At 37.5% G+C, this 13,222-nt stretch overlaps 3 protein-coding genes across 3 annotated transcripts in view; 1 reads left to right on the top strand and 2 right to left on the bottom strand.

Annotated features, from left to right (window-relative positions):
- The window catches only part of LOC134748598 (serine/threonine-protein phosphatase 4 regulatory subunit 3), a 148,943-nt gene that overhangs the window by 81,117 nt on the left and 54,604 nt on the right, over positions 1-13,222 (bottom strand). The gene's annotated exons all lie outside the window — the stretch shown is intronic.
- LOC134748196 (uncharacterized) lies at positions 457-2,995 on the bottom strand. The gene is made up of 3 exons (XM_063682908.1): positions 2,697-2,995; positions 2,356-2,425; positions 457-767 (listed from the first exon to the last, which is right to left on the bottom strand). Exons 1-3 carry the CDS (start codon positions 2,982-2,984, stop codon positions 463-465), a joined length of 663 nt encoding a protein of 220 aa, XP_063538978.1. The 5' UTR covers positions 2,985-2,995; the 3' UTR covers positions 457-462.
- Positions 5,218-6,260, top strand: LOC134748286 (uncharacterized). The gene has a single exon (XM_063683020.1). The coding sequence runs from the start codon at positions 5,337-5,339 to the stop codon at positions 5,847-5,849; it is 513 nt and encodes a 170-aa protein (XP_063539090.1). The 5' UTR covers positions 5,218-5,336; the 3' UTR covers positions 5,850-6,260.

The following is a 13,222-nucleotide window of genomic DNA, read 5'->3' as shown; positions in this document are numbered from 1 at the left end:
TCCGCACGCTAAACGGCTACGTAAAGTAGCACTTTTTGAGCAACTGTATTAAAAAGGGTATTTCAACCTTTGAAACTTCCTATTAATAAATAATAAATTACTTAAACGTAAAACTAAGTACATTTAACCTTATGACATACTGTTTTCTAAAAGCAATGTGAGACATCATATCGTCCAGTAACAAACAAAAGTAACTAAGTACCACCACAAGTTCATAGCCATAGTGAACCGTATTATTATCCGAATAAGGTTGATTTATGTTTAATTATTTTTCAGTAATTAGTGAGCTTTGCTTGTCACCTGACGATGTTTAGAAATAATATTTTTTTGAGTTTAATATGAATTTTTCGATTCCGTCGTGGTTATGGAGGTTGGTTAATAACGCAATAAAAAGAAATAAATGTTTAAAAAAAATATTTATATTAGAGCACGACAAACGTCTATGTTGCATTCGACAATTTACTAGTTCTGCCCAAAAATAGCAACAATTTCGTCGACAAAAGCATGAAGGTCGATTCCATTTTCGAGCAGAGTATCAGCCTCCTGTTGGAACTGAGGAGTCTCGATCAGAGCGGAGAACGTAGCTTTCCATTCGTCAGAGAACAGGTTGTCGATGGCGTTCCTGAACTCCTCATCCTCCTCCTTCTTCTGATTGAAGAGAGCGTCCAGCTTTTCTTTGGGGAAGATGGCAATGCTGTCCTGAATGAAGGAGGTTAGAGAAGTGCCGGAGGCCTGGCGGGCGTTGCGGCGGGAGCTGGGGATGGCGTCTGTGGAAATATACAAATTTAGAGAAAGTGCCTACTCATAGTCCGGTTGGCTACTTGTATGACGTATCCATTAAGGTTAGGTTAGGTTAGGTGTGTTTTAGTGAGTAGAAATCTCACATATCCTCAGTGCCTCCCCCTGGCGCTGGGGAATCTTTCGAAGATTTTTCCTGGGTAAAAAAAAAAGAAAAAGGTGTCTCCTTTTGGGAGTTTTTGGGCAACTGCGCTTACTTGACGAAACAATCACGGGTTAACCGGCAAAGAAAAGGAAATTGCGGCCACGATTTTAAGTGCTTTTAGGTAACCCTTAAACCATAGTACTTGTATTGGTCCAATAGGAGCTGTTCCTTCTTATCGGTACCTATCCCGAATGACCTAGCGCGTTATTTTTCCAAAAACTACTGTTATTTGACCATTTGCCCAGAGAGCAAACTAGGCGCTGTTATGATTAGTCCGGTTTCCTCCGGGTAAACAATAACTAAGGATTATTTAAAATAATATTATATTGTATCAATGGCCGACGGCGGGTATTATGTATTATTTAACGGCCTCCTAGCCTAGTCGGTAGTGACCCTGCCTACGAAACAGGTCCCGGGTTCAAATCTTGGGCATTTATTGTGTGTTCATCATAGATATTTACCTATTCCTGCGTAATGGATGTTTTTACGGTTCCGTACCCAAAGGGTAAAAACGGGACCCTATTACTAATACTCCGCTGTCCGTCTGTCCGTCCGCCTGTCCGTCTGTCCGTCTGTCTGTCTGCCACCAGGCTATATCTCATGAACCGTGATAGCTAAACAGTTGAAATTTTCACAGATGATATATTTCTGTTGCCGCTATAACAACAAATACTAAAAAGTACGGAACCCTCGGTGCGCAAGTCCGACTCGCACTTGGCCGGTTTTTTAAGTATCTATCAATATCTGAGCCAAATCGTATATCTACTTATATGTACCGTCTTCCAGTACAGTACCCACCAAAACACAAACCTTATCGAGCTTACTGTCCCATAGTATAAATTTATTTATTTAGGTATATTTAGAAATTGTAATAGATGTCATATATTAAAGAAAAAGTGACGAAGCCCTCCAGTGGTGAAGGCCGGATTCGAACCGGCGTCTTTAGCTATCGCGGCTAACGCCATGAACCCCTAGGCCACCCCGCCACGGCGGTGCCCGTCCGAATTTCTCGACTATATGCCAAACAAACTATATACAAATCAAAATATTTAATAAAATAATTTGATTTGTTCTCAAACTTGTTCTTAGGTATATTTAGATCAAAATATCTCTTAATCAATAAATGGGTATTATTTATTGACTGAGAGATATTTTGATCTAAATATAAATAAATCAAAGAATTCAAAAGTAAATATGTTCACGTAATTTCGAGTGAACGAACAGAACCACCAAAAAGCACCAACGAACATGTGCACAAAATCGATTTGTGCACCAACGAACTGGCCCACTTCGTACTGTCCGTAACGCCCGTCTTTACGAAGTATATAAGTCAATGACCCTTAAATGATATTAATCTTAAATTATCTCAAAAACATGCACTTGTTACACAAGATTGAAGATAAATTACTTACTGACAACTTCGTCGAGTTTGTCCAGGAAGAAGGTGATATCAATATTGTCAGTCTCCAAGAAGTCAACCATCTGTAAAAATAAGCAAAACATGAAAGCAAAATATGACGACAAAATTGGGCAATGTAAGCCACAGGCGATTTGGTATAAGAAACCCCGTGGTATAAGAAAGCGAATTGACAAAAAACATTAATCGAGCCCCAAATACGTCACCGTGCCTGTTCTCATTTTGTTCAGGCATTGAGCAGGTAGTAAATAAAATAATGTCTTTCATCATCGTCCAAGCGATAAAAATATCTGAACCAATAAATAAGGTTATAAATCTAGTGAACGAGCCACTTACAGCTTGGAACTCAGGCAGCGACTCCATTTCCACAACGATTTCCTTGAAGCCGGCGGTCTGCATGTAGTTCATCGCAGCATTAAACTCGTCGAACTGCTGATACGTCGTACTCAGTTCCCCTAACTGCTCCCCAGCCTCTTGGAAGATCAAGTCAAGGAAGTCCTGGAAGTGGTCGTGGAAGTCCTTCCTCGGCTGAGGTGCCGAAGCGGCCAGGGCAACTAAAGCGAGCAAGCAAGCGGCTACCTTCATTTTGGAAGACTTTTGACTGATACTGAGCTCCCTTTGCATCGGTTTTTATATTAAACCGTTTGGGTTTTTATCTAACCATATCTGCTAACCCAGCCAAACACTTGAGATGTAACTTGTCAACTTATCTATCTCGATACATTCTTTATGGCTTTATACACAAGGTTTGTTTTAGGAAATATAATAAATCCTTGCTTTGCAAACTTCCAAAACTCAGCAAAATTCATTGTTATTATCAATTGACAGCCACTTGAGCGAGAGCGTGCTATTTTTCTTTTTTGGATAATCATCTGTAGTTTGTTATTTAATTCATAAGGTGACGTACAATCCACATATTATTACAGTGAGCATTGTAAACTGACGTAAAACTATTCATTCACACCTAGTAAATGTGAGAGAGTATCCCGCAAACAGAATGCTCGTGTGAACGTTGCTATATTAGCACGTATACAGAAAACGGAATCCTGCAGAAAACCGTATCCTGCATAAAACTGGACGTCAGTGGGCAAGAGCTCTAATATGACCCCAGTCTTCAATTTAGTTTGCGAATAGTAGTTAGAACTCCATAGATTTCGAAACGAGAAATTAAAAGTGTGCAACTGTGTACCGAGCAAGTACAGGTGTGGCCGGTGACAAAAACTTTTGCAGCATTCAAGGTATTGGACTGTCCATATTTTCCATATTTATTAGATATATTTTTATATTCTACTCCAGAGATATTGACTTTGTTAAAAGGAAACTAAATTTTAACATAAAACATTTTGGTATATTAATGGAAAAGAAAAAGCTGCTTTTGTCAGGTAATTTATTTATTGCACTGGTATCACTATGGAGATTCACCCGGGCGACCAAGTTGCGGGCCGTTAAACATAATTTTTCACTAACTTTCGAGATTGAGTGCTCCCGTAATCGCGTTTAATGGCTTTAATTTAAACCGCCTTTAAAAAAGGTAGAGGTTATCGATTTGTTCGTTATTTTGTAAGTATGTAGGTATGCTACCGCAAAACTCCGTTATTTCCTACTACCTACATTTATTTTTAAGTTTTTCTGCGAGCCCTTACTTTGAAAACCCCTGACTTTTTTCCCATTCATGGCTTTAACTCCTCGCTAAGTTTAGCAAGGTGGATTTTCTATGTTTAGTTTTTAATTTGTATTGTTTTAGTTTTAGCTTGTCTAAGTTTAATTAGTAATAAGTAGTTTTAAGTTTTTTTTTATGTATTGTACTTTATTAATGTGTGTTTACTTATATAATAAAACCTAAAAAAGGTGGATTCTGCCAATGTCGAGGTGTAGATTTTTGACTTGGGAACCTACAACAAACAAATATGACCCTGAATTGCCTGCAAGTGTCAATTTGACAGTGACATTTGTTTGTTTACATTAATTCCGTGAGAATAAAATTCAGACTGGACTTCCGGTTCGAGCGCCATCTTGATAGTTAACATCGTGATTAATTACTTTGTTTTTTGCTCATTAATATTGTTTAAAGTGTAATATCGATAGCTTATTATACAGTAAACTAATGTGGTAGTATGCAGTGAATGGAGAATTAATTTTGAAGCGCGTTTAACCACCATCTTGGAGTCAACGGCCGGTAGTCCACGTGCTTCTTGTAAAGTCTAGCTATCGATTTACAAGAGCTAACAAATCACCGTACACTGTCTTGTACAACCGTACAATTTTTGTCGTTTTTAAACCTCTTAATACCTTGATACTGGCGAAATAGTCCCACTGGGCTGAAGCCATAATTTTAAAAGAAGAAGAAGAAGAAAATTCAGACTAGCGGGCAAGCGGAACTACCCTACAACTCCTCAAACCTCAATGTGCAGACTGTAGGTACTTATGAGTCATGTGCATTTGACAAGTTTGGAAAAACCGGACATGAGCAGAGAGCGATAAAATATTTCACATTTCACGTATTGTAGAAATTCCGATAGTGTTTTGTTAAGCCGATCTTTGGTGATAAGATATTGTCGTGCGTGGAAAAGTGATGGAAAATATTGTTTTTGTTTTATGACTTATGACAATAAAATAAATAATAAATCGAGATGTTTTTAGTAAATAATCTAGTTTTGGACGATTTGAAAACAGTTAACTTTAATTTATGGCAACACCATTTCTAACTAGACGAGCCACAGCACGTCTTTTGAAGATAAACTTTAACGTCTGCTAAATACGCTCTAAAATGCAATGTGTCATTTACGGAATCTATAGGTACAAAAATGGGTAGATTTATGATATGATACTAATTATTGCAATGTAAGTACCTACATTTTTGCAAATATAATCAATCGTCAGAACAAATAAAACTTGTCAGCACCAGTAAATTTCCTGTGAATTGTATTTTTTCCATAGCAACAATACCTATCTACTAAGTACTAAAAAACTGGAAACATGAACATGGAAAACAGTGGAATATCGAATAATCAAACCACCAGCGGCTTCATAGACGATTATTCCCATCTCCGCTTATCCTATTATCAGCTACGGGGCAGGAATAATTCATTATCATTCGATCAGTCAAACCGTGAGTCTCAAGATAGTCAAGATAACTCAGCACTGAACCATACAGCGAGAATAGATGTTTCTGAATGTGAATCTGTCGTTGTGCAAGATATATCAATACAGAATCATGCCTGCACTATGAGAATGGGTGTATCTGGATCCGAATCACCGGTGCAAGATATAGAAATAGAACGGCAGCGTCGACGTGAATATTACATATCCCAGATACCGGATTTGCCTCATCCGTCGTACACTATGGCGTCAATAATAGCGGCTAAGTCCCGCCAAATGGGCGGTAATTTTGCCTACAATAACAGAATTGAACAGGGCAAGGCAGAGATGGATTTTTCGCCGCGTGATAGATCAACTATGCTGCCTTGTCAGTTTAAACGTCAGAATTAAAGCTATTTATGTGTATTGTCAGCTTGCTTCTAAGTGAAAAACGGTGTTGGTATATGTTCGGATTTGTAGATGTAAGATAATGTAGTAAATTGTAATCAACGGAAAAAGGAATTAATTGTACATAGACAATCACAATAATATATAATAAATCCTGAAAATCTAATTATAAGAATAATTATATAGGCATGTTAATTATAAATGAAATATTATATTACGACTTTAAAATTTATTTGTACTTTTGTTTTTATTTACCGCTACAGTATTTCTTTATTATTTTATTCAATATAACTTGACATAGGAAATATATCATGTCGATGAAATAAATACATTAAAATACAATTTACAAGGTTAATTTTAAGCTTAACTACGAGATTTCTTTTTGCTATTTCCCTGGCATGTCTACGGATGAAAATAAAAAATAAAATAAGTATATGTGTTTTTTTTACCTTTTTAGGGTTCCGTACCTCAAAGGGAAAAAACGGAACCCTTAGAATCACTGTTGTCCGTCCATCCGTCCGTCCGCCCGTCGGTCCGTCTGTCTGTCAAAACCCTTTATCTCGGGAATGCGTAGAGGTATAGAGTTGAAATTAAAACCATATACAGTCCCTACAGGTCTACAGTCCCTCCAAGCTGTAAAAAAAAAACAAACTTCAAAGTTAACGTAAAAAAGATACGGCCGTTCATTGCGCAAAAAAAAAACTTATATTTCGACACTCAAGAGAATCAAAATGTATATGGTACTTCCCGTTGACCTAATAAAACTATGAAAGGCAAAAAATATCGTCTTACACTATAAGTACAATCTGAAAACTATTAATTTGTAAAAAATTAAAAAGTAAGTAATTTTTGTACGGAACCCTCGGTGGGCGAGTCCGACTCGCACTTATCCGGATTTTTTTAGTCAAACCAGTAGCCCTAATCAAGCAACGTCATCAAGACGATGCGACAGAAAAAAACGTGTAGTACCTAATTACTGCTTCCGCTGATTTCCCCGGGCGCTGCGGTACTTTTAGGTTTCCGCATTATTTTGTCTTTTTAAATAACAAAACTGAGATATTTCCGTTACTTTTTAAAGCTTATCATTCTTATTCTTAACAAAGCGACCTATTGTAGCAATAATTAACGTACACAAGGTACGGAAATTAAAGTAAAATTTATTATTATTTAACATGAACCACAATAAATTATTTTGTTAATTGGGTTTAAGTAAACAGACTAGTCCTATAAACCTAGGGAAAACAAAGTTTCAAATTGTAAATTACAGGTACAGATGTAGTGCATAATTATTTTCCATCGTATTTTCACGGAAACGTACGAACGTGTCTTGCTATTTTCAGTTTAGTTTCGTTACAAAAAGTACTGAAGTTGACTAAAGTAGCATGACAAATACGAACGTTTCCGAGAAAATTCGATGGAAAATAATTTTTCACCTCAGCAGCTCGAACAAGCCTACTTTCGTCACTCCCTGGAGTGAGGAAAGTGCGACTTTCCTCACTCCAGGGAGTGAAACAATGTAGCTTTTTAATTTAGTGAAGGCCATGACCTTCATACTACGGTACGGTACGGTACGGTACGGTATTGTACGGTACGGTATTGTACGGTACGGTACGGTACGGTACGGTACGGTACGGTCCGGTCCGGTCTCGTCTCGTATCGTATCGTATCGTATCGTACATATTATAATACTTTTTTTCTGTTTATTCTGTGTAATTCGAAATACATTTTAACCTTTAATATGTTCTCACTACTGAGGTGAAAAATTATGTTTGCAACACGAGAGCAGTTATTTTACATCTCGTGTTTTTGAGTCCCTCGCTACGCTTAAGATTCTAAGAAATAAACACTCGCAAGAAAAACCAACTTTCCTCTCTTGTTGCACAAATAACTAATGTACTACATCTGTATGATGACCCCGATTTCAGTAAGTACCTATAGCTATGTTGCAACATAGGTTACAACATACTACTACTACTACAATACCAACTGCAATCGCTAAAACACAACAAAAACATAGAATAAACACCTTCACCTTTGAATTTCTTCGCGGATGTATGCAGATTTCCTCATTATGTTTTCCTTCACCGAAAAGGTAGTGGTAAATATCAAATGATACATTATTGATATTGCCAGAATTTGAATCCGCGACCTCCGGAAAAGTGGGACGTCAGATCCACTCGGCCACCACCGGTTGTAGAATAAACAAACAAGACATTAAACCGAAAGTTCAGTGGTAAAACCTTCATACTTAGTACTCGTAATTACATTTCAAATATGGGGCATTTTCTAAGAAAAGTTGTATTGTATTTATATCTGAGCATCGTTAATAATGGCGTAAGCGCCACCGACAATATAAGGTCCCTTTTTATAGAAAATACCACATATTTACCCTTTCCACTATCTATGATTAGCCTATTACTATGACGCCTATTATTGTAAATTACTATGACGTGTAAAATTTTAATTTTATTAATAAATGATTGTATTGTATTGTATTGTATTTTATTATTATATCGCAATGACTACCACACATTCAGACTTCAGAGAAATCGTGAACAAAACAAGGTTGATTATTGTTTATTTTTGATTGTCACCTGACGAATACCTACACTCTATTTTGCCCCGATAGATTACTTTAAACCGTATAATATAATCGAGTATCTCAATATAAAGTTAAACTACGAGTAAAAACCTTCGTCCGCGGCCATAAGTCATTTCAAGTCCCAACGGCTCTTTTACTGTTTGAAAAACACTCGCCGAGCCCAGATATGCACTCCACGGGGAACACTATTTATACGGTTTAAGTTAAAAACGAACTGTCAAACAAGTAACTCGAGGGACAAAAGTTCTGAATAACACTAAAGTTTAACGTGTCCTTATTTCTTTTCTGCGTTATAGGTTATTGTGGACCTTTTTCGATTGTGTTAAGTCTTTTTTTGCAGTGACGGGAAACTAGATTGTTTACTAATCTTTTTTGGGATGCTGGAAAATATGTTTAAAATTGACATTTTGTTGCAGTATCTAAAAATGGAATAGTGTTGCGAATACCTGGCGGCTATGACAGAACGCTGTTATCCGAATATACTATAACGGCCACATACAGTATAAGTACAATTCGTCGCTATATATTTTTGACCTTCCATACCGTATCGTAAGTATAAATATGTTGTACATTGTTAAATTACCAATCAACTGAACAGTCAGCATAGAATAGCGAATGAAACAACGCTCGAAAAGTATCTGCCATCCCGGAATTATTTTCCAAATAGCTTCAGTTCGCGTTCTAACACAGTAAACTTCTAAAGAATCTGTCACAGTCTGTAATTGTTCTACATACAGGGAATTATGTATATATTTTTGTTAACCTATTAGAGAATGGTACACGTAGTCTGATACGTTACTTTGATGCTGACTGTAGCAACATATCATTTACGCCTACTGTCAAGTCCATTTAAACTAATAATACATTTTAAAGCGTCAAACCATTAAATATCTGTACTCTCCACACTTAATCAAATTAGCATAAGTGCGTGAAAAGCAAATTGCGCAATCAATGGGAAAACCTAGTTCCCATAATTAGATTCGAAACTCGAATAAGGGCTAAATTCAGAAACTGATACTGATATTTGGACAATACGGTAAAATCAACCAACTATAGTACTAGTACAAGTATGGTCCACATGTTCAACACGTATTAGTATCAAAATGCTAATCTTCTTTTTTGTTTTAAGTATCTGAGTTTTTTATTCCATCTATACAAATATTTTGCCTTAGAACTATATATATATATTTCAAATAAAATATGAGTCACGCAAGAACGGTCCAGAGGGTCTTCCGCGAACCACATTCGACATGTTGCTGCCCTGTCACACTTACGTACGAATTTACAAGTGCGACAGAGAGGCAATACGTCGAACGTGGTTCGCGGTAGGCCCTCAGGTCCAGGCCGAGGCTTCCAGCACCTCGTTTTGGAGATTATCCTTTAGCCGCCCAGATGCCTATAAAAAGGACCCATTCCGTTCTAATTAGAAAAGTGGGGTAGGTGGGTGGGTGGGTTTTGAACTGCGATTCTTACAGAACAGAACTGCTATCAGAAAAGTAGGTTAGGTTAGAGCTGTGACCCTTACAGAAACGAAATGCTATCAGAAAAGTAGGTTAGGTTAGGTTAGAACTGCGACCATTACAAAAACGAAATGCTACTAGAAAAGTGGGTCGTTTTACCTCCTTTTCTACATAATTAGGCAAAAGATGCTGTCTTTTTCATTTCATGGTCTGGAATCTAAGAGTGCACCATCGACAATAAGTGAACTTTCAGCGGCATCCCCCATTAAAGTCGGTTTTTTTTTCTTAAAAATTATTATTTTGACAAATCAAAATTGTATTTGTTTTGGTAAGTTTTGATGTCTGGACGGCGTGAGGTTAAAATACTTTTACACAATCTCTAATCGTGGCTAAATGTCAAAATATTTGGCATCAAAAAATAAGGAAATGGCAAGAATGTTGTGTAACATACGGGATACGAGAGAGATTAAAGACTTTTTGGCATCGTTTTAGGAGAGTTGTGTGAGGGCGTATTAATATCACTACTAAATTACATTATACACGTTTCTGAACGATCCTAGTCCCATAAATTAAAATCACTCGGCGCAGTGCGTCGGGCTTTGTGGAGATAGCACCAATTAGTTTCCACGTCCCGCGTAGCCATTTCACGGAACGGGACGCCATTTTCAGTTTCGAATGGAATCGCCGATCGCTTTAGCTGAGCGACGCGGGAACGATGCGGTTGATAAATCGGCCGCCTAGCCTTGTTGGTAGTGACGCCTATCCTCCTAAGGCCCTATTATATAGTACTTTTTCAGTTCGATGAAGTTTAAGCCATATTCAATTGTAACAGTTTCATTTCTTTTGTTTCGTTTAATTTTCAAACAAATAAAAATCAACTCTATTCCCTGCACTATAGGTTCAAATTTCAGTGGCAAATTTTAGGTTTTTCATTTGTATGGCTGGGCCTTAGGAAGCTATGAAGCTGGAGGTCTCTGTTTCAAATCCTAGTAAGGGCATTTATTTGCGTGTTTGTCACAGATATTTGTTTTTGTGTTTTGGATGTTTTCTATGTATTTATCAGTAATTTATCTATTGTAATGTATCGTCGTTTAGTACCTGTAGATTATTTACTTGGGACTTAATCGCGTAAACTTTTAATATTACCTCCGACGTTATGAGGCCTATGAGGTATATAGTTCCCGTGGTCTGCACGAGTTTTTCGAACTACTTGGTCTTGTTGAACGTTTTGCCCACTAAGGATTGACATCCTTCTCTATCGAGTATCGACACACAACACTAACCACATCCGATTTTTCAATCGGCGATATTCGTTGCCGCTTACATTTGTATAAATACATTTTATTACCAGCACCGCACTTCGCTGTATTTGGCAAATATTCGTTTTGCATCCCTTTTGTTTTGTATGTCAAAGGAAAGAGATGCAACACGAATATTTGCCAAATAAGGCGAAGTGTGGTGCCAGCATATGCTTAATATCGTAGCGTAGCATATAAAGCGTCCCAATCGTGGCTTCGCCTGAATTCCGGCGATCATTAGAGGCAGCCGCGTCGATGCAATTGTCTCACGTGCGCTCCGAGCGATGATATTATTGTCGCTGGTATTAGTTAGGTAGTGTGAAAAATGTCGTAATTTCATTTGTTTTCCTGAAAATTGTTTCCAGTCTTAATCTCACACGGACGAAAGCTTATACACGGTGTTTTTTAGGGTTCCGTACCCAAAGGGTAAAAACGGGACCCTATTACTAATGGTACGGAACCCTTCGTGCGCAAGTCCGACTCGCACTTGGCCGGTTTTTTTTAAACTCCGGTAACTTCATGGTACGTCAGGGTCGTCAGGTACTTAACATTTAATGTACTTAACATTTAAGGAAAATGAACGGCATAGTTTTTTTTTCGTAAAAAGTAATGAATAGCGTTGTTGTAACACGGACATTACATTTAAATCCACCAAACAATTGAAAACTATGACATATCAATAACATTTAGAATATCGATCGTCCTAGATAGTACTTGCGTTTAGTAGCAAATGTATAAACTCATTCCTACTAAACACTAATCAATTAACGGGTCCTAAGGCAAGTGCACACGCTCGTAGGGGTCTTATCAGATAAAAATAAATCATTGATTATCTCCAAAATGGAGTAATTTAGAATACCGGTTTTTTGGGAAAGTTATTTAATAGCTCAGGAACGCACCTTTGAAATTAACAGACTTTGTAACAACACCGTGTATATTATAATATAATACATAATACAGCCGTACGCCGTTGATACGTCCCACTCCTGGGCACAGGCCTCATCTCATGCAAGAAAGGGCTTAGACTATAGTCCCCACACTGGCCAAATTCGTGTTGGAGACTACACATACAGTGGGTACACCTATGAATTTCTTAGCAGATGTATGCTATCAATGTTTTCCTTTACCGAAATGCTAGTGGTGAATTTCAAATGATATTCGTACATAAGTTCCAAAAAACTCATTAGTACGAGCCAGGATTTGAACCTGCGACCTCCTGATTGAAAGTCGGAAGTCAGATCCACTCCGCCACCACCGCTTACAATGCTTTTAGAGCTTATAATGTTGTGAAATATTAATTGTTTGAAAATTCTTGTATGAAATAGCAGCGGAAGCCTCTAGTTTCCGTCTGACGCATTTCCTGCTGTCAATTAGTTGTAGGAAACTACGAAGCTACCTGCTTACACGGAGACCTATTATTGGTACGAGAACACCCTTAGCTAGAATAGCTGGGGAGTGTGTTCTGCAAATACTTAGACGGAATGATTTAAATTCGCCTCATTCGAATAATATGCCTTAAGTCGAATAATTGATCGTTTATTTTTAATTGGTGCAGTCGGTCGCAAAGGTCGTGTTTATGTAATTTAATAAAGCAAAAGGTTCCACACAGTTCTTTTAAGTTTTGTGGAGCAACACTGTGCAACAGTAATTTAAGTAACTATGATACCGTGGTGCACTGTGCTGCTCCACAAAACTTAACTGCGGTCTGGCATCTTTAGATATCAAAAGAAAAATAGTTACTTACGGTATTGTTACTTTTCCTAGCATATTACATTTACTACATTCTTCATACTTTCCCCGTAAACGCTAAGCTCGCCCTAAGAATGTTTACCCACATAATATCTAATATGCAAAATAGTTAACACTACTCGCGAGCGCATAATACGCTATTACGTTGATGTAATAAAAGTTGACACGACACTAATTTAATTCTACCGAGCGCAATCTCCCTTTAGAAGAAAGTGGATTACCACTTCTCTATACAAACGTAGTCCCCATTTTCCTCTAGATATTAAT

This window comes from Cydia strobilella, chromosome 16 (assembly GCF_947568885.1).
Source record: "Cydia strobilella chromosome 16, ilCydStro3.1, whole genome shotgun sequence".
Classification (NCBI taxonomy): Eukaryota; Metazoa; Arthropoda; class Insecta; order Lepidoptera; family Tortricidae; genus Cydia; species Cydia strobilella.
Note: the sequence above shows the minus strand (reverse complement) of the source record. Positions and strands in the feature narration are given on the sequence as shown.

Bases quoted from the DNA above. Each gene is read 5' to 3' on its own strand.
- LOC134748286 (XM_063683020.1), top strand. From the start codon at position 5,337: ATGAACATGGAAAACAGTGGAATATCGAATAATCAAACCACCAGCGGC.
- LOC134748196 (XM_063682908.1), bottom strand. From the start codon at position 2,984: ATGCAAAGGGAGCTCAGTATCAGTCAAAAGTCTTCCAAAATGAAGGTA. The intron at 2,426-2,696 runs GTAAGTGGCTCG...TTATTTTTACAG, and splicing joins CGCTGCCTGAGTTCCAAGCT to ATGGTTGACTTCTTGGAGAC. The intron at 768-2,355 runs GTAAGTAATTTA...ATATTTCCACAG, and splicing joins CAAACTCGACGAAGTTGTCA to ACGCCATCCCCAGCTCCCGC.